The following is an 18,589-nucleotide window of genomic DNA, read 5'->3' as shown; positions in this document are numbered from 1 at the left end:
CTGTTATTCTTTATCTAAAATAGCGCTATGATTCTCCAGGTACCTCCCAGGGGGTTTCTATGTGCGTGTGACCAAGATGTCTACTGAGGACATAGATGTCTACCTCCTGCCCCAGCTCTGACTCAGTTAGAAGTGACCAGTATAGGGTGGCCCCAGAGAGGTCCCTGTTTTGCTCCAAGTTAGCTGCTGGGTGACTCAGCAGGGCGGGTGGGATGACTGAAGGTCAGTTTCCCCACCCTGTGTCTGCTGTGAATGTAACGGGTGGGGGGGGGTGTAGTATAGCATCCCAAGAGAAATGTGCATTGATATGATTCTTCCTCTTTGCTATGGGGGGGTGGGGGGTGGGGGTGGGGTTGATCCTTCTCAAGGCTAAGAAACGCTGGTCTGGACCTCATCTTGGTGGGGTGTGTAAAGGTGAAGTGGCTGGGTCTGGATGTGGGGGAGACAGAACCTGTAGGGGAAGCAAAGCCGGCATCACCCAGTTGCAGCTGTGCTCCCACAGATCGCAGAATCAGAGGGTCTTTTCATGTCTGTGCCCACATCAGGTTGGGTCACATCACTGGTATTACTGGGCTCCCCATCCAGCTGCCTTTTGTTCCAGGATGAATGTGGTCATGGGTGAGCTAGTTTGCCTGAGGGAGTGGAGACGGGGCTGAGGCCAAGGGGGGTGGGAAATGCCATTTTGTTTTTTTCCCAAATCTTTCCTCTTTCATCATTTCCTGATCCTCCTCTTCTGCCATGGAAAGTGCTGTGTGTTTGATATCTGTTTTATTGTCTGCGGGCAACTGGGTGTGGGTGCTCTCTGCTGGAGGAAGTCGTACCCCCATTCCCTGTCCTTTCTGACTAGTTCCTTTTACCCAGCAGCTGAAACAGGTCCCTCTGCAGCCATGTCGGCCAAGGCAATTTCGGAGCAGACGGGCAAAGAACTCCTTTACAAGTACATCTGTACCACCTCGGCCATCCAGAACCGGTTCAAGTATGCCCGGGTCACTCCTGACACAGACTGGGGCCGCCTGCTGCAGGACCACCCCTGGCTGCTTAGTCAGGTGAGCCCGCCTCTCCTTGGGCCCTGCTCAGGGGCTGGAGAAGAGAAAGCCACCTGTTTGTCGGAGATGTCCAAGCAGGTCATGGAATGGCAGACTGCCTGCCTCAGTGGGCAGCATGCTGTGCACTGAGCAGGGTTCTGTGTTCGCTTTCGGGCACCTCATGTTGAGGGGCACACACAGAGCCTGGGCTCGGCTCGGCAAAACAGAGCCCACATCACAGCTCCCTGTTCAGCCGTGGGGCCTGGGGCAGGTCCTTTCACCCAAGTTCCAGCTTCCTCTGTCAGCTGGCTAGACCACTCACCCTGCGAGCTCTGAGAGCAGCAGTGATGTCCGGGGAGCATTTCAGGTGCTGCCTGGCACTTGGTTCTCCCCAGAGGAGCATACCAAGAATGTGTCAGGCCCGCGAGGGAGTGTGACATTGTACTTGGGGTGGGGTGCTGTCTGGAAAAGAGGCTCTCTTCAGATTCCCACAGGGATGTTGTTGGGAAGGTGCTGGGGGGATTCCTTTGGCAGGGCCCAGAGGGCAGGGCCGGGACCAGTGGTGGTGGTTCCAGGGGTGTGCGTTTTCTCCTGCTGTGAGGCAGCTGCAGCCACAGTTGCCTGAGGAGGTAGTGAACTTCTTGGCAAGGAGTGTGCGCTAGTGGCTTGGTGCTGTTTGTTGGGCTTCTAGATACGATTCGAGCACAGGGGCGGGGTTGACCAGACAGATATCGTCTTAGGTTCTTTGTCACCCCAGGGTGCTCTCTCTTCTTCCTTTGGGAACACAGGTGCTGGTCCTTCTTCTAAGGAGTTTACCATTTTACGAAGCTGAGATACCTGATAGGGAGGGTGGGGGGCCCGTGTTCATTCAGCAGTTACTCACCTAGGGCCTGCTCCGTGCCAGGCCTATGCTGGGCACAGGTGGCTCCAAATTCCTGGTTGTCAAGAAAAAATACAGGCTGGAATAGGTGAGGGAAGTTTCCGAGAGCTGACCCTGGAAGGTGCGGAGAGGTGGGTTTGCTTTGCGAACGGGGTGGGCCAGAAGCTGCACGCGCAGTCCTGTGCTTGTTGCCCAGACTATCACCTCTTGCTCTTTCCCCTCGTTCCAGAGCTTGGTGGTCAAGCCAGACCAACTGATCAAACGACGTGGAAAGCTGGGCCTAGTTGGGGTCAACCTCACTCTGGATGGCGTTAAGTCCTGGCTCAAGCCGCGACTGGGACAGGAGGCCACAGTGAGTCTGGGTATAGGGTCGGGTGGATGTACTATGGCAACAGAAGCAAATGTGGTCCCCTCCAGATCACTGCTACAACTGATGAGACTGCAACCTGGGCACGGTAGAAGTCCTGCAGAACTGCCGGGCACCAGGGCCATTCCCGGTTCCTTATAGGAATGGCGAGATGTTTCTGTAATGACAGGCTAGGGGTGGGACTGAGGCTCATTCTGGAAACTCCTTTTCAGTTTCTAAGAAGGGTCTGGTAGCTTGCCATTTGAATCACTGGGGGCAGCGGGAGTTTGACCTTCAAGCTTCCAGGCCCTGAGAGAGAAGACAGCAGGACTGGAGGCTGAGCAGTGTCCCCAGGGAGGTCCTCATGCTCTCCCCTCAGCTGGCTGTTAGGAGGGGGTGCCAGGGATGTCTGGAGCAGCAGGAGCAGCTCATTACCTCTGATGGATGCTGTCTGGTCCCTGACTCAGCAATGACGTCAGCGGGCAGGAGTAGGGGGGGCTTCAGAACATGCTGGGGTGAGGGCTGTCTCTCCTCGGCTGTCACCAGGGACCCACTCAAACTGATTAGCTCTGCAGGCCTGTTGTCCTCAGCCAGGAAAATCTGGAAAAGTTTTCCCTGTCAAGCTACGACTCCTCCCTCCCCCACTCCCCTGCCCCACTCACGTTTTCAGACTAGAGCTCTGAGCCCTGGCATGGCCTGCATTTGTCTCAGCTCTTTAATTGATGCGGCTGCAGGTGGGGGAATGACTCCCCATCTCTGTGCTTTTGGGGTGGAGCAATGTAGCAGCTCATTTATCACCCTCCAGAGGAGGCAGGAAAAGCATACTCAAGGTTAGCACTTGCTGAAGTGTGCTTGGCACAGGATAACCAGGTGGAAGAGGGGACCTCATGATGACTTCTTTGGCTTAGGACTCTGTTATCCTTTGCCCTGGTTTCTGGAAAAATCTCTGCCAGATGTTGTGGGTCCCACCTTTGGGTCCCACCTTTGATGGAGGGAGCAGAGGGTGACAATTCCCTTGCCCTGGATAGTAAGCCAAGATTTTTCTCCTTCAATCTCTCTGTAGGTTGGGAAGGCCAGAGGCTTCCTCAAGAACTTTCTGATTGAACCCTTCGTGCCCCACAGTCAGGTATGTATGAGGTGGCACCAAGCACTTTGTCAAGCCTCGAATAATGAGAGGAAAAACCATGGCTCAGGGAGCCCAGAGGTGACAGAAGGGCCTAGTTTGCAGCAGGGAGGAATCAGGGCTGGCAACAGGGGACTTCTGGGCTGAGAAAGAATTAGGCGGGACCCCCTCACCCAGATTTGGTCACACTGGCTCAGTCTGGACTATCTGCCAGTAAATCAGTGACCTCTTCTCCCCGTTAGCCCCCAAGGACAATGATGAACACCCCTACCCTCACCCCCACCCTGGGGAATGTTTGCTACCGGCTTTTAGAAATGAGACCCCAGGGGTAGGGCCCCTCTCTGGCCAGGGTTGGCCTCGTAGTCCCACTCACTGCATGTGCTGTCTTCACCTACAAGGCGGAGGAGTTCTACGTTTGCATCTATGCTACGCGAGAAGGGGACTATGTCCTGTTCCACCATGAGGGGGGTGTGGATGTGGGCGACGTGGATGCCAAAGCCCAGAAACTGCTGGTCGGTGTGGATGAGAAGCTGAATCCTGAGGACATCAAGAAACGCCTGTTGGTCCACGCCCCTGCAGACAAGAAAGAGTTGAGTGAAAGGGAGGGCAGGGGGTCGCAGCGGGGAAGGCTCTGGGAACAGCTCAGAGAGTGGAGCGGCTGCCTTCCCATCTGGACACCTCAGCATTGGGGTGGGAGGTGGGGCGCACACTGTGGGCACAGCCCCTCCCCTTTCCATGGAGGGGGGTGTAGACTGAGACGGAGTATGCCGTCAGCATCCCTCACCTCCTTGCCCCTGTCTGTTTGCTGCCTCCTCTGGCTCTGTGTCTGACAGCTCCTTTCCGTCTCACTGGCTGAAGAGTGATGTCTTGGGAGCAGGGTTTGCAGAGGAGAGCGAGGGATCAGCAGGTCCAGTGTCGGGAAGTGGAGCTGAGCTGTCAGTAGCCATGAGAGATTGCTGTGGGGGTGCTGCTCAGCCTGCTCCCTGATGGACTGTCTCTCCCCCTCTAGAATCCTGGCCAGTTTTATCTCCGGCCTCTTCAATTTCTATGAAGATCTGTACTTCACCTACCTCGAGATCAACCCCCTTGGTAACCTGCTCTGCTGGGGTGGGATGGGTCAGGGCCAGTTATTACAATTATAACCTTGGCCTTGACCTTCAGAGGGCAATACAGACAGGTGTGTGTGTGCACAAACTCACTGAGGTGGGCTCCTGAGTTTTCAGAAACCGTGATTATCCCTCTTTTTTTAGCCATTGCCATCTTCCTCCGGTTAATTTGTCCTGTGACAGGGAAGTCCGGTTTCGATCTGTGTGCTCTGTGGCTGTTCCTCCAGAAGCTGGCTGTTTCTGCACCTGCCCGAGCCTCCAGGCCCTTTCCTCTCAGTCCCTTTGGTGGCCCTACCACTCCCTCCCCAAGTTGGTCAGGCATTGACTGCCCTCTGCCCCCAAGGCTGGGAAGGCCTTGGTCCAAGATCTCAGGTTGTGACGGAGGAGGCAGGTGGCGGGAGCCAGCTCTGCCAGGGCTCCTCGGGACAAAGTCCTGATTCCAGGTTCCAGCTGGGGATGCAGCTCCTCTAATGGACCAGATGGCTCGGTGCTGACTTAATTAACTAAATGGCCCTGGGGGAAGGGAAGATGGACTTGCAGTAAATGAATCCTGCTGGCTGGGGGCCTAGTGTACCCCACGGCTTCCACTTTCCCCGATACCAGGGCTGCCCAGAGCTAGACCCCAGGGACCCCAGTTGTGTACACGTAAGGGGTTCTGAGGGCAACCTCTACCTTAAACCTGTCATTCTTAATGGCGGGGCCATGGTTGGTGAGTGGTTAGATATTTAAGAAATGTTGCATGGCAATTTATAAAAATGTTTAAAAATTGCTGTGGGAACAAGAACAGACTTCCCTGTCATATTACCTATGGGTCAGGGAGGGGGAAACTGGTCTTACAGGATTTGTTTTACTTTATGGGGGGAAATCTGTGTCTCTATGCGGGCCATTCTGGTTTTTTGGCAGCTAGGGCGTGGTTGGGCCTGGGAGGGACCCGTGGAATGGTATCTGGGGGAGTCTGTGGAGGGTTTTGGAGGTGCTGGTCTCCTCTGCCTGGGGCTGGTGTCTGATGTCTCTACTGTTTTCACAGTCGTGACCAAAGATGGCGTCTATGTCCTTGACTTGGCCGCCAAGGTGGATGCCACTGCTGACTACATCTGCAAAGTGAAGTGGGGCGACATAGAGTTCCCTCCCCCCTTTGGGCGGGAGGCTTATCCAGAGGTAATGCTGGCCTGGGGAGGAGATGGAGATTGTGAGGGGGAGGACGGGGGGTGGGGGGTGACTAATCTTTGGCCTCCCTTGTGGGCTATATATTTGGCAAGGAAAGGAAGACCAAGAACCATTTAATTTTCTTAAAACCCCAAAGGGGGTAGGGGTGGGAAGCAGCCAAGCCTCTGAATCCCAGCCAGGAATCCTTTTAGACTTCTCTCTCAATCAGCCACCCTGGGCTTTTAACTTGATTTGTTGTTTCTCGATAATTCTAAGTGGCTCCCCCTAATCCTGTCAGGAAGGTATTTCTCACAGCCACTTGCTGAGAATTTTAATTGCGCCTTCCCACCCCATGCTCTGAGAGGTCCACGTGGCAGGATCAAACCTTGGGTGATGTCACCCAGGCGGGGTGAGAGAGAGTTGTGTGATGAGCTGAGGAGCTAAGTACACAGGTGCTGGATGGGGACCTGGGTAGAAACAGTGACAGCAGAGTGACACAACGAGGCTTGGGACTTGGGCCAAAGATTAAAGGTGGAGAGAGAAGAGTCGAGAAGTTTGTCCCCAGGCAGTCACTATGGCCGTGGGTGGTTTTAGTGCTTGAAGATACCATCATGCTTAGTCCCAGACATGGGGGCCCTATCCAGCCCCTTCTCTCTCAATGTATCAGGGCAACTGAGGATCACTTTGTGTGTCTGTAGGAAGCGGGGGGAACTGGGATCTGGTACCTGGTGAAGGGGGTTGCTCCCAGGCCCACCTGTTGCCATCTGGTCCTAGGAAGCCTACATTGCAGACCTGGATGCTAAAAGTGGGGCAAGCCTGAAGCTGACCTTGTTGAACCCCAAGGGGAGGATCTGGACCATGGTGGCTGGAGGCGGGGCCTCTGTTGTGTACAGGTGACTGTGGGGGCTACTGAAGGGACTGCAGCCAGGTCCATCCGGCATCCACAGGCATGGGGTCTGGATCAAGTTGCCTCTCCTTGGGGGAGGTGGGTGGGTCTCTAGTTTCTCCCCTTGCAAAGTAAGGACTCATGGGGTATCTCCAAAGGGTGTGTGGGGCTCTGGTGAAGGCCTGCCCTACACAGTCTCCTACACCTCCTTGTGTGCTTCAAAAGGAAGTATTTATATTAGCTTTAATTCTTAAAATTGGTAGCATGTGCTCCATGCAAAGGTACAACAAAGACAGAGAAACCACAAAGTATACATCGCTGGCCGTGTCCTGTCCCCTCCCACCTCTGGGTCCTTGCACATTGCTGTGTGTCCTGACAGGGTCTGTGTGATGTTCATGCTTTTCACACTTTATAGAAACATCGGGGTCATATTCTACACCCTTCACAGTAATGGCGGGTTTGTTTATTTCCAGTTCCAGCACAGTAAGCACACACCCGCTGCCAGCCTGTAGCTGGGTGCCTTCTCTCTGTGGGCGCCTGCACTCGTCCCACGGCTGCAGTTTTGCTTCTCTTGGGCAGCCTGGCAGGGACTCTTGATGTGTGTTTTTTCTTTGTGTCGGGAAGGTCACCTTGTTCATCCCACCTCCATCTCGGGGCTCCAGGACCCACTTAAGTCCACAGTGGCCTTGAGGTCTGACCTTCAAGGTGGACTTGAGGGCCTGAGGGCCAAGAGGTTGGATCTGTTCGCTGACTTCTGGTGTCAGGGGCATCTGTGTGTCCTCCCAGGCACCAGACTGCCACCCTCTGCCACTGGTGTTGGAGCCAGCACTCACTCCCATGTTTCCCTGGCAGTGATACCATCTGCGATCTGGGGGGTGTCCATGAGCTGGCCAACTACGGGGAGTACTCGGGTGCCCCCAGCGAGCAGCAGACCTATGACTACGCCAAAACGATTCTCTCCCTCATGACCCGTGAGAAGCACCCAGATGGTAAGGCACATCCGGCATGCCTGGCATGGCTCGGCCTGCCCAGTGGGACATGCTTGGGGTGAGGAGGCACCAGGATTGTGGTTGGGGCCAGGCCCCCGGGCCTAGGGCAAGTCATTTTGCTTCTAGACTCAGTTTCCCTGGCTGCATAGTGGCAATGGCAGTGTCCGTCACTGCCCTAAGAGGTTAGGAGCCCTGCAGTAGCTCCTACTGTTTTGGCTCTCGACTCAGGTCTTAGTGACCCACTTCTATACTTGCTGCCCGGGCAGTGCACTTGGCAGCCTCTGCAATGCTTTGTGACCACACATCCCAATTTCCCTTGCTTTGAGTCAGATAGGGAGAAATTCCCACCAGACATACCCAGAAACCAAGCTAGACTGGATTCCAGCTAGGGGTGATGTGAGTCTGGGTTTGGGTGACCACCTGCTTGGTGGTGTGGGCAACGGTAGGTGGAACTGATAGGCTGGTAGATGCTCCCCGTCTCTGCACAGGGACCTCCTAACAGTTGGGGGTGGGGGACCCTCAGGAGAGAGCTCCCTGCCTTAGATTTCTGCTCAGGTGCTCAAGTCTGCCTTTCTAAGCCTTTTTTGACTTCTCTCATATTCCAACCCCAGGCAAGATCCTCATCATCGGAGGCAGCATTGCAAACTTCACTAATGTGGCCGCCACATTTAAGGTACCCAGCCTCAATGGATTGTGTAGTTTCTGGGGAACATGGGCTGGAGGGAGCAGGAAAGAGAGGTTTCCACAAGCAAGGTCTGAGGCAGAAGCAAGTTCCCATGAGTTTTCCAGGCCTGGTAGGGACTCTTGTCCCAGAGCCCCATATTAGGGTGCAAAGATATGGGATTAGGTCTGGATCTGTAGTTGTGTGACTCTGGACAAATAGCCGCCTCCTTGGGGCCATCCTTTCCCCATCTGAAGTGTGGGGAAAAGGGGAATTTCTTCCTTCCTACCTTTCAGGACCAACCCTCAAGGTTCTGGCTCCACCGACCTTCATTTTTACCACTTGAGTATAATACTCGCGGGGGCTCTGCCGCTCCTCTTGTCTTTTGTCTCAGTCTTCAGCATCACAAGGGGTGGTGTTTCCTAGACCGCTGGGTTGCTTGAGCACCGTCCAGTCTGCACGCAGAAACTTGTGGGAAATTGTGAACTCGGGGCTGTCTTGCTTTGTGAGCAGTCCCTGTTCTGTGCACCTGGTGCCTGTATTTATCATTTGTTATCACCCATGATTTATGGTGCTCTTATTTTTAACCACACGCCTGTTCTCTCTTTGTGCTACAGGGCATTGTGAGAGCTATTCGAGATTACCAGGGCCCCTTGAAGGAGCATGAGGTCACCATCTTTGTCCGAAGAGGTGGCCCCAACTACCAGGAGGGCTTGCGGGTGATGGGAGAAGTTGGTAAGACGGGGACCTTTTCTCTCCCTCCCACCCTGAGTATCTATGGCCTGCCTGCTTAGGTTTCTTGAAAGAAAGCTGGTCCCTCGGGCCTCCCCGGTGGCGCAGCGGTTGAGCGCTGGGTTGCGAAGCTGCCCGCGCCCGAGGAGCTGGTTCGATCCCCGGCTGCTCCCCGGCCACCGGAGGAGGGTCCCACATGGCGCGCAGACCTCTCCTGCCTCCCGCTGCTCCCCTCAGCAGTGTACTTCGGTCCTTCTGCCTGCTCTGCTCCCCGCTCTGGCTCTGGTGAATTCTCTCACCCTCCCGTGCTTCTGACTGTACCCAGTGCATGTATAAAACAAACAAACAAACAAATAAATAAATAAAGCATGCCTCTATTAAAAAAAAAAAGAAAAAAAAAAAAGAAAGCTGGTCCCTCAACCCTCCAGGCCTTGCGCCCCTCCCTGGAGGTGTGGCTTGCTTCTTCTCAGCTCTCTGCCCTCCACCGCAGAGCACCTGTCCATACCGCCTCAACCCCAGAATGGGCAGTGAAGCACTCACTGAGCTGTTCGTCTAGCAAATATTTGCCTAGTCACTGCATGCGTGGGGCACTGTGCTGAGCCTTGGGGTTACAGCTTCACATTTGACAGACAGCACACACTTCTACCATTGGGGATTTTGGCTGTGATGTCAGCTAGTACCTTGAAGGATGACAAACAAGGAAAAGGGATAAGTGTGCACAGGAGGGGACAGGCTCAGTTTTACACAGGATGATCAGAGAATGCTTGACTGAAAGGTGACGTTTGGGCAGAAACTTCTAGGAGAGGGGGCATCTGCAGAACAAGAGGCCTGAGACCACAGGCCCCGGGGCAGGGAGCGAGGGGCAGATGTGTGGTACTGCTGGAGGTCCTGGGAGCGCTGACAGTGGGCTGCTGCTGCTAGAAGATTCTACAGGAATAACACAGTGTGGCTTAGAGCTGAAGGGTTATTTTGGGTGCTGGTGGAGAGTGGACCGAAAGGCAGCCGCGTCAGGCTGACCAGTGGGGGCCTGGAGGTCAGGGGACAAAGGGATGGGAGAGGGCCACCCCTCGTTGAGATGAGGGATGAGAGGGTGTGGGATCCACTGTGGTTTCCTTATGTGTTTTGAGCGTCTCATGCAGGTCCATGAACCTCCAAGAAGTTGGGAATCATGTCTCTTCACTCAGGACTAAGGCAGGGTCTTTCTAGATTGACTAGATTGAACCTGAACTTTGTGGCCAGCAGCTCTGGTCATGAGAGCAGCTGTGTGTGGAGCAAGGATTCATGTGACCTATCAGAGGGGTGACAGACATGAGATGCTCTCGCTCAGGGAGACTGGAGAGCCCCAAGAACCTTTTCATCTCCCATCTTCCTATAGCTGGCAGCTATGGCAACTACTAAACCTGCCTAAATCACTTGAGTGGCACCAAGCCCTGGCTCTCCCCTAAAGCTGAGCACCTGATGTGGGCCTGGCCTTCAGGGCAGCGCAGCGAATGTCACTCAGGCATGGTCCAGACATTAAACTCAGCAGCTGCTGAGCAAGTAACTGGCTAGCGAGCAAGATGCTGTCAGGTGGGGGTCCACATGGTGAGGCCGGCGCGGTGGGGCGGAGCAGCATGGCTGTCAGAGTCAGGGAAAGCCTTTCTGGGAAGGTGTTCTTTGGGCTGAGAGCCGCTGGCGAGGGCTCCGTGCAGAGAGAGGATCAGGATCAGAGCCCTGAGGGACCAGAGCCCTGGGGGACAAGCCTGGGGGATGCCAAGTTCTGGGGGATAGAGACCAGGCAGGAGGGCGAGGCCGTGGGGAGTCAGGAAGCAGATTGTCGTTTGTGGCCTCTTGGCAGTGTCAATAGGGCTGTTGCTTGCACTTTGTAGCAACAGGTGGTCTTAACAAAGATCCATGGGTGTTGCAATACACCAGCTGACTTGTCCTGGGTAATTGGTCTTGCCCAGAAAGTGCCAGACATCAGGCAGGGCTCTCACATGGCCTTTGCAGAGTCACGGCCTTGGGCACTTTTTGGAAAACTTGAATGACGGTTCCTTTTCCCTCCTTCCCAGGGAAGACCACGGGGATCCCCATCCATGTCTTTGGCACCGAGACTCACATGACGGCCATTGTGGGCATGGCCCTGGGCCACCGGCCCATCCCCAATCAACCACCCACGGCAGCCCACACTGCAAACTTCCTTCTCAACGCCAGTGGGAGCACATCGGTAGGTGCCAGCCTTGCTCCGCCTCAAAGGTGCCATACCATCGTTCCTGCCCCTTCCCACCCCACTTAGGACATCAGGGAAATAGAGGGGGGAAGGTCATACTTGGAGTTTTAAAGTCAGATCTGGGGCCTCCCCAGTGGCGCAAGGGGTTAAGCCTCAGCACTGTGAAGCTATGGCAAACCACTGCAGCATGAGTTCAATCCCCAGCCAGAGAGCCATCCCACATGGTGCAGCAGACCTCTCATGTCTCGCCCGCTGCTCCCCTCAGCAGTATATTTCAGTACATCTGCCTGTTCTGCTCCCCACTGTCACTGGTGAATCTTCTCCCCCCACCCCCCTGCACCTCTGGCCTATACATACCCCAGCTCTTGTATGCATAAATAAATAAAATAAATCTTTAAAAATAAATAAATAAAGTCAGATCTAAATCCACATGTGCCAGGGTAGGGACTTGGGCCGGTGTGGTATCTGCTCAGAGCCTCAGCGGCTCCCCTGGGACAAGGGGACTAGACTTCTTCCTGTCTCAGAAGGTGGTAGGAGTAGCACTTTTGAAAGCACCTGATTTCTCTGGGGCCTTAAAGGACCAGTGGCTTTTCTCTGGCCACTCAGACTCTCTCTATATCCCACCCCAGACTCCGGCCCCCAGCAGGACAGCGTCTTTTTCTGAGTCCAGGGTCGATGAGGTGGCACCTGCAAAGAAGGCCAAGCCTGCTATGCCACAAGGTAACTCCAGCAGTTTTGGGTCCTCCCCACCCCTTTCCTTTTCCAGGCCAGCAGAGGTGCAGTTTGGGCTTTGTTCTGAGTGGTGTGAGGGATGGGGTCAGGGTATGAGGATGCTGTGACTTGAGTCCCCCCACAGGCTCTCTAGGCTGTGTCTAGGTGACCTCACTGCTTCTCTTCTCCTTCACCCCACTCCTGCCTTTGGAGGCAGAGTGAGCTGGGCAGGGGGGCTATGGAGGAGACGGAGCTACGAAACACCATGAGGTGGGAAGAGGTCCCAGAGCTCCAGCGTGAGAGTTGCCACACATCCTCATCATCCTGGGGGTCTTGCAGGACAGTCCCTCTTGGAGCCCAGTATAAAAACAAAAGCCCATCTGTACTTTGCCTCTTTTGTCTCTTGGTCCTCTGAGCCTTGCCTGCCAGCCCTTGCGACCAGCATTAGGTAGCAGGTGTTAGTTCAGCGCTGGGCTGGTGTGGCCTGGTATGGACAGAGCCTGCTTAAGGCATTTTGTGAAATAGCAACCCTGGCTCCAGGCACCTGAGATTGGAAATCAGTGCCCTGCAAGCCCCAAATCAGCAGCTTTGTCCACAGCACGGAGTGACAGGTCCACGCTCCACTCTGGCCTGATTATCTTACTGTGCTTCGTGGGGACAAAATGGATTGGCGTGGAGAGAGGAGGGATGGGCCACCTGTCCTTCCAGAGGGCCTGGGGGAGACATTGGTGTCCCATCAAGACTTGGTGCTCCTCCTGTCCTTCTCCTGCCTCCTCTGGCCCTTTGCCCTCTCTCACTTCCCCTCCGCTGACTGGCGCTTTGCCCTCTTCTCTTGGCAACACTCCTGCCTACTGTGGAATAGATGAGAGGTGTGGGCGTCGCCCTAGAAGGCTGGTCCATGGGGCCCTTCCCCGTACCCACCCTCTCATTCCAAAACCTCCCGTCAGTGGGTCACTCAGTTGCCTTGGTCATTTTCTTTGACAGATTCAGTCCCAAGCCCAAGAGCCCTGCAAGGTAGGATGCCCCCGCCCCAGTCCACGTGTGGCTTTGTTCCCGGTTAGTTTGAACGTGTGCTTTGTTTTCCCTCCCTGGTGGGTTACACTGTTGTCTGGGAAATTTTCTGTCCCTGCCTCCATGTGACCTGCCCCCAAGTCCTAGTCTTTGCTTTCCCTTCCCACCCCTGCTTAGTTTGTGCCACCACTTAGCACCCCTCCAGCCAGGCTGCTGTGGACTTTGTACTTGGGAGGGTAGCTTAGAGTGCAGAGGCTAAAGCACAGCCCGGGAGAGTGGAGTGGTACAGGGGGGAGAGAAGGGGGACATAGAAACTGAAAAGGGTGTGTTGGAGCTCAGTGGGCGAGGAGAGCAGCCTCCTGTCACCCCCATTCTCCTGTGTCTTCCTTGTCTGCCTTTTCCCACCTCAGCCTCATCACTGCTGACTTCACCCCGCGGCTCCCAGTACCTGAAACAAGTTTTAGATGACTCTGGGGTTTGGGTGGCAGACAGGAAAGAGAGAGAGAGAGATCCAGAAGGGTTAACCTCCAGAAGGCACCTGGGCTTTGTGTAGTGTCTAAGGGGCCCGTTTCCAGTGCATGTCCTCTGTGCAAGCTCACTCAGCCACACAGTTACCTAGAGATGGAGTCAGACAGGTTCTCTGTTCAAAGCATCCAGACTTCCATTTAGTTTGTTGGTATTAACAGCTGTGAGTGATTTCACCCCAGGGGAAGGGGAATCTTCTGATGATGTCTTTGACCCTTTACCAAGAGGAGGGGAAGGAGTAACTAGGGGATGCAGCCCTCAGACAGGCTCCCTTTCAAGCCTTACCTTTTCTCCCTCTGGCAAGTTCATTGTTAACCTAAAAGACCAGACCTGAGACTCGGCCTTATGGAGAGATGGGGTGGACTCTATTCTCAGCTCTTCCGCCCCATGGAAGAGAGCTGTGGCAGCGGCTTATTCTTCCTGTCAATCCCTGAGCTGTGCTGAGAAGTGGGGGACGGGATGCGCCAGCCGAGGAGGAGCCTGGTGTGGGAGTGCCTGTTTCCTGTAGGAGGAGTGCTCTCTGGGCCTCCCTGCTGCTGGGGGTGCTGAGGCTCTCCCCCTAAAGCTTTGCTGTCTCTGTGAGCCCTCTGCCCCTTTCCCTTCTGTGCTGGAGGTGCAGGTGGGTCTGCAGATTCCAGGTGACTTCTGTGGGCTCTCGGTGGGCAGATGCACGCATGTGCACATGTGCACACTCTGCCTCGGCCGTAGGCTCCTCCAGGAGTGGGAGTGGCTGAGCCACACTGGGTTATGTCTGTCCGCCTGAGTTCCATGATTGCAGTACAGCTTAAGTTAGTACATAACCCTGGCTCTGATGCTATGTGACCCAGGACCCTTGTCATTTATCACCTCAGAGCTGCTATTTCCTGGAATTGGGAGGGGAGGGAACTGGATTAGGTGGCTTCCCTGTACTGTTTCTCATGTCTTAGCCAAACCCAGATAGGTCTGGGTGACAGTAAATTCCAGGATTTGCAACATCAGCTTTCTGTCGTGAGAAGCTTACCTCGATGATGGAAGAGGCGCCGCTGTGCAGGGATGAGAATCTTCCAGGTCCTAGGAAAGTGAGCTCCTAAGTCAGATCTTGAGCTTGGTCATCCAAGCCTGTGCTAATGCAGTAGGTTAATACCAGATGTCACTGAGCTTGGGGCATTGTTCTCCCTGGGGGAGCTGGGAACCCCCCCAGGTCCTCTCCTCCAATGAGATTTACAGGGAACTGGAAGGTCAGATCACCCCTCTGCAGGGTGCTGAGGGCCTTTCCCTTCAGGCTGAGCAGTTCTTGATCCTTTCCTTAGCTTCTTGTTCCTTTCTTTTGCCCCTCACCTCTTTGCTGCCCGGGGAGAGCTCATCTAAGAACATTCTGAGCAGGAAAGTGCCACCTAGTAGAGGGAGAATACTGGGGGTTAGAAATAGGCTTCTAACCTCAGTTACAGGTGAGCCCTCCACTGACCTAGAATTGTGAGAATGCAGATCCTCACCCGAGCTGGTTTCTGTCCAGATTGCAGTGATAAGGATTGTTGGAGAGTTGTTGAAAGTAGCCACCAACATCAGAAGAGTTAAACATTTTTTCCCAGAGACTTTAAAAATGTTTTCTCCAGGCCTCATTTGCATATAAGCCTGCGGCTGGTTTCACTTCCTGTGTGGTGGGGCAGGTCCTGGAGGGCCAGGTCCTGTGGGCCCATTCTCTGCATGGGGAGTCCTTTCTCTGTTCACTGCTGAGCTGTGTCCTAGCCAGGCAAGGCCTCCTAGCTGTTTTTGTTCTTTCTGTCACCTTTTCCCAGAAGAAATCGAGGCATCTCTTCTCTAAGCATTCAGAGTTCCATCTTCTTGAGGTCCCTTGGTGGTTTTGATGAGCCACCTTCCCTGGATATGGGGCAGGGAGGAGCCCGGCAGGAAGTCTCTGCCCCTGTGTCTCCCAGGGGTGTGCATTCTGGGTGCACTCGCTCTGTCTCTGCCCACCAGGGAAGAGTGCCACGCTCTTCAGCCGCCACACCAAGGCCATCGTGTGGGGCATGCAGACCCGCGCCGTGCAGGGCATGCTGGACTTTGACTACGTCTGCTCTCGAGATGAGCCTTCAGTGGCTGCCATGGTCTACCCTTTCACGTGAGTAGCACCATGATGATGGAGGCCGGAGATGCCTGATGAGTCTCCTCCTCGGTGGTCGCCTTTCTCACTAAGAGAACTTAGGGACCAGCTAGATTATCCACTTTGCTGAGGAAGCATCTGCCTAGCCCAGACTGGGGTGATCTCTAGTCCTGGGGATGGTGGGGTGGTGGTGGTCTTCTCCCCCTCCCCCAAGGTGGAAGCTTTTGAGGGCACCACCTCCTACATGAAACGCCTGCCCTCAGGTTCCTCCTCCCCAACCCTGACAGGCAGGGAGTGTCCCTGACCCTCCTTTGTGCCTCTCACAGTGGAGACCACAAGCAGAAGTTTTACTGGGGCCACAAGGAGATCCTGATCCCTGTCTTCAAGAACATGGCTGACGCCATGAAGAAACACCCAGAGGTAGACGTGCTCATCAACTTCGCCTCTCTCCGCTCCGCCTATGACAGTACCATCGAGACCATGACTTTCGCACAGGTAGATCCCTAGGCTGGGGTAGGGGTTGTAGGGAATGGGATAGGCAGGGAAAGTTCCTGAATGGTATCCGTCATCACTACCACCTGGGACAAAGGGCTGGGACTTGGGACTGACCAGTGGTTTGGGTGAATATGGTTGGAGACACTTGATCTTCAGAGGCAGGGTGGAAACAGGGCTGGTGTGCTGGGCAGGGCTGCTTCCCTGGCCTGACACAGGATCTGTCCAGAGTCCTCCGTCCTGCTGATATTTGAGTACATCCTTTTCCACACCTTTTTCTGGATTGGAACAAAGGAATCATTTTATATAACTGTTTTATAATCCATTTCTATATCCGTAAGTGCTCATTGGCAACATTATTGTTCTTTTATGCCTTGTGATAAACCCGCCAGATGAATGTCCTCATTCATTTCCCCTATAAATATCAGGAAGTCAGATCGCTTCTTCAGGATGTGCAGATTTGGAAACCTTTGACCCCTCTTGCCCGGGCTCTACACACATCACATTGATGTACACACCTATCCATAATTTACCTATTTCCTTGTATGCTTTGCCAACACTGGCTGTTCGGACTTTTAAAACATGTAAAACGTATCATAGGCATTGTATTTCTTAAAAATTTGCATATCTTTGATTATTAACTAAGGTGAACTTTTATAAAGATTGATTTATTTATGCATACAAGAACCGGGGTGTACGCCAGAGGTGGGGGTGGTGGTGAGAGGATTCACCAGGGAAAGAGTGGGGAGCAGGACAGGCGGACCTACTGAAATACACTGCTGAGGGGAGCAGGCTGGCGAGACCAGAGAGGTCTGCTGCGCCATGTGGGTCAGCTCCTTGACCCGGGGATCAAACTCAGGCTGCAGGCGATAGCTTGATAGAGCTGAGACTTTAACCCCTGTGCCACCAGGGAGGCCTAGGGTAAAATTTTAAAAACATGCAATGGTCATTAGTATTTCTGTCACCTGTCCTCTCCCCGCCCTCCTTTTTTGAGGCATTGTGTTTTTGTTACTGATTTGTAAGAGCCTTATAGATTTAAGATATTGGTTCTCCTGTTCAGAATTATTGTCTGTTCCCAGGCTGTCTCAGTTTAGTTTATGACTGGAGAACATTTACTTGCTTTGATAGCTAGATGAAGCAAAAACAAAAGCATACCTACTAAAATTGTGCTGCTTTTCTAGTCTAGAGCAGAGGTTGGCAAACTACAGCCTCAGGGCCAAAACCTCTACTTCACCTGTTTTTATAAATAAAGTTTTATTGAACCACAGCCATGCTCATATTGTCCATAGCTGCTTTCATGCTGCAAAGGCAAAGTTGAGTGGTTACCACAGCAGTTATGTAACCAACAAAACCTAAAATACTGTTTGGCCCCTTATGGAAAAAGTGTGGCTGTCTCCTGGCCGAGAGCCCAGTGGAGGTGGTTCTTAGCTCTGGCCCGCCCATCCCTGTCCCCACTGGCTTTCTCTCCCAGTCTCTTGTCTGATTATGGAGGCACCTCATTTCTGTCACATGTGGACCCTGTCCTCTGGGGATATTGGAGGCCTAGGGCACAGTGGAGAAAGCCACAGCTAACTGCACCAGGACAAACGGGGAACAGGTGGAGATGAGTCTTGTGAATTTTGGGATTGGAGATAGTAGAGCAGCTTTGAATGTAGTGGGTCTTTCGAAACATTTGCTCCTGCTCAGTTACTGTACTGCTGCGGTATTACCAGTGGAGATTAGTTTTGAGTGTCCTAGCCTCCCTTTTAGGGTGAGGATTGGAGTAATCAGGATAGGGACTTCCCTATGGGAAGAGGGGGTGCCTTTGTTAACATTGCTTTGTTCTTAGAGCCTGAGAGGCCATGGAGGATGGGGTATTGAATGGTTGCTGACATGTTGCCTATGGGGCAAAAGTTAACAGGAAGGCACTGCTCTCATCCTCTAGATCCGGACCATTGCCATCATAGCTGAAGGCATCCCCGAGGCCCTTACCAGGAAGCTGATCAAGAAGGCGGACCAGAAGGGAGTGACCATCATAGGCCCTGCCACGGTGAGCATCCCTTCCATGGTCCTTGTTTAAGTTCAAGGCTACCGTCAGGGCCCTCAGGAAGCTCACTTGTTGACTCTCCCATCTCCCTTGTAGGTTGAAAAGATTTAGAGAAGACCTGTTGAAAGGCAATCTGTCCATTTCCAGTTAATTTTTAAAGGACTCGCTCCTTGGTTCATTTCAAACCTTTTTAGTTTCAAGGGGCTAATGGGAAGAATTATTGTTTGAAGTGTCTGTCCACCCGTCAACAGTTCCTTTCACTACAAACCAAAGAAAAACCTACCAAGAGGGCTTTTATTTCTTTTCTTTCTTTATCGAGGTGACATTGGTTTATAATACTGTGTGATTTGGGGTGTAGGTTCCCACCTCCCCAGATGGATGTTACCACACCGGCCCCAAGAAGTCTTATTTTTGACCCCCAGATCCTAACCTGAGAAATTTCTCTATTCCTTGTTTGTTTTTACTTAGTCGTTACATTAAAAAATTGTCTGAAGCTAGAATTTTGAACTAAGCAAGAGACTTTTCATCTGACAGACGGGGGCTGACATTGAGCAGAGGCGCACACCTGTGCTACATGCTTTTTTGATGGACGCTGTGGTCCCTTGACATCAAGAAGCGTCCAGACCCCACCTGTGCATGCC

The 18,589-nt window shown here is 53.5% G+C and overlaps 1 protein-coding gene across 4 annotated transcripts in view; it reads left to right on the top strand.

The window, feature by feature from the left end:
- ACLY (ATP citrate lyase) overlaps positions 1 to 18,589 on the top strand; it is a 35,582-nt gene that overhangs the window by 3,692 nt on the left and 13,301 nt on the right. The window contains exons 2-17 of one of the 4 annotated variants that reach the window (XM_037495383.2): positions 862 to 1,046; positions 2,135 to 2,257; positions 3,315 to 3,377; positions 3,773 to 3,963; positions 4,384 to 4,463; positions 5,508 to 5,638; positions 6,401 to 6,519; positions 7,365 to 7,501; positions 8,113 to 8,174; positions 8,780 to 8,897; positions 10,946 to 11,100; positions 11,733 to 11,823; positions 12,799 to 12,828; positions 15,307 to 15,448; positions 15,757 to 15,925; positions 17,847 to 17,951. In XM_037495383.2, the coding sequence (XP_037351280.1) occupies positions 888 to 1,046; positions 2,135 to 2,257; positions 3,315 to 3,377; positions 3,773 to 3,963; positions 4,384 to 4,463; positions 5,508 to 5,638; positions 6,401 to 6,519; positions 7,365 to 7,501; positions 8,113 to 8,174; positions 8,780 to 8,897; positions 10,946 to 11,100; positions 11,733 to 11,823; positions 12,799 to 12,828; positions 15,307 to 15,448; positions 15,757 to 15,925; positions 17,847 to 17,951 (1,875 nt within the window). In that variant the 5' untranslated portion in view covers positions 862 to 887. The remainder of the gene's footprint in view (positions 1 to 861; positions 1,047 to 2,134; positions 2,258 to 3,314; positions 3,378 to 3,772; positions 3,964 to 4,383; positions 4,464 to 5,507; positions 5,639 to 6,400; positions 6,520 to 7,364; positions 7,502 to 8,112; positions 8,175 to 8,779; positions 8,898 to 10,945; positions 11,101 to 11,732; positions 11,824 to 12,798; positions 12,829 to 15,306; positions 15,449 to 15,756; positions 15,926 to 17,846; positions 17,952 to 18,589) is intronic. The other 3 variants (XM_037495381.2, XM_037495384.2, XM_037495382.2) reach the window with 3 other exon arrangements.

Source organism: Talpa occidentalis, unplaced genomic scaffold (genome assembly GCF_014898055.3).
Source record: "Talpa occidentalis isolate TD23 unplaced genomic scaffold, MPIMG_talOcc4v2.1 talOcc4.7, whole genome shotgun sequence".
Classification (NCBI taxonomy): domain Eukaryota; kingdom Metazoa; phylum Chordata; class Mammalia; order Eulipotyphla; family Talpidae; genus Talpa; species Talpa occidentalis.
This window is presented reverse-complemented; position numbering and strand designations above follow the sequence as displayed.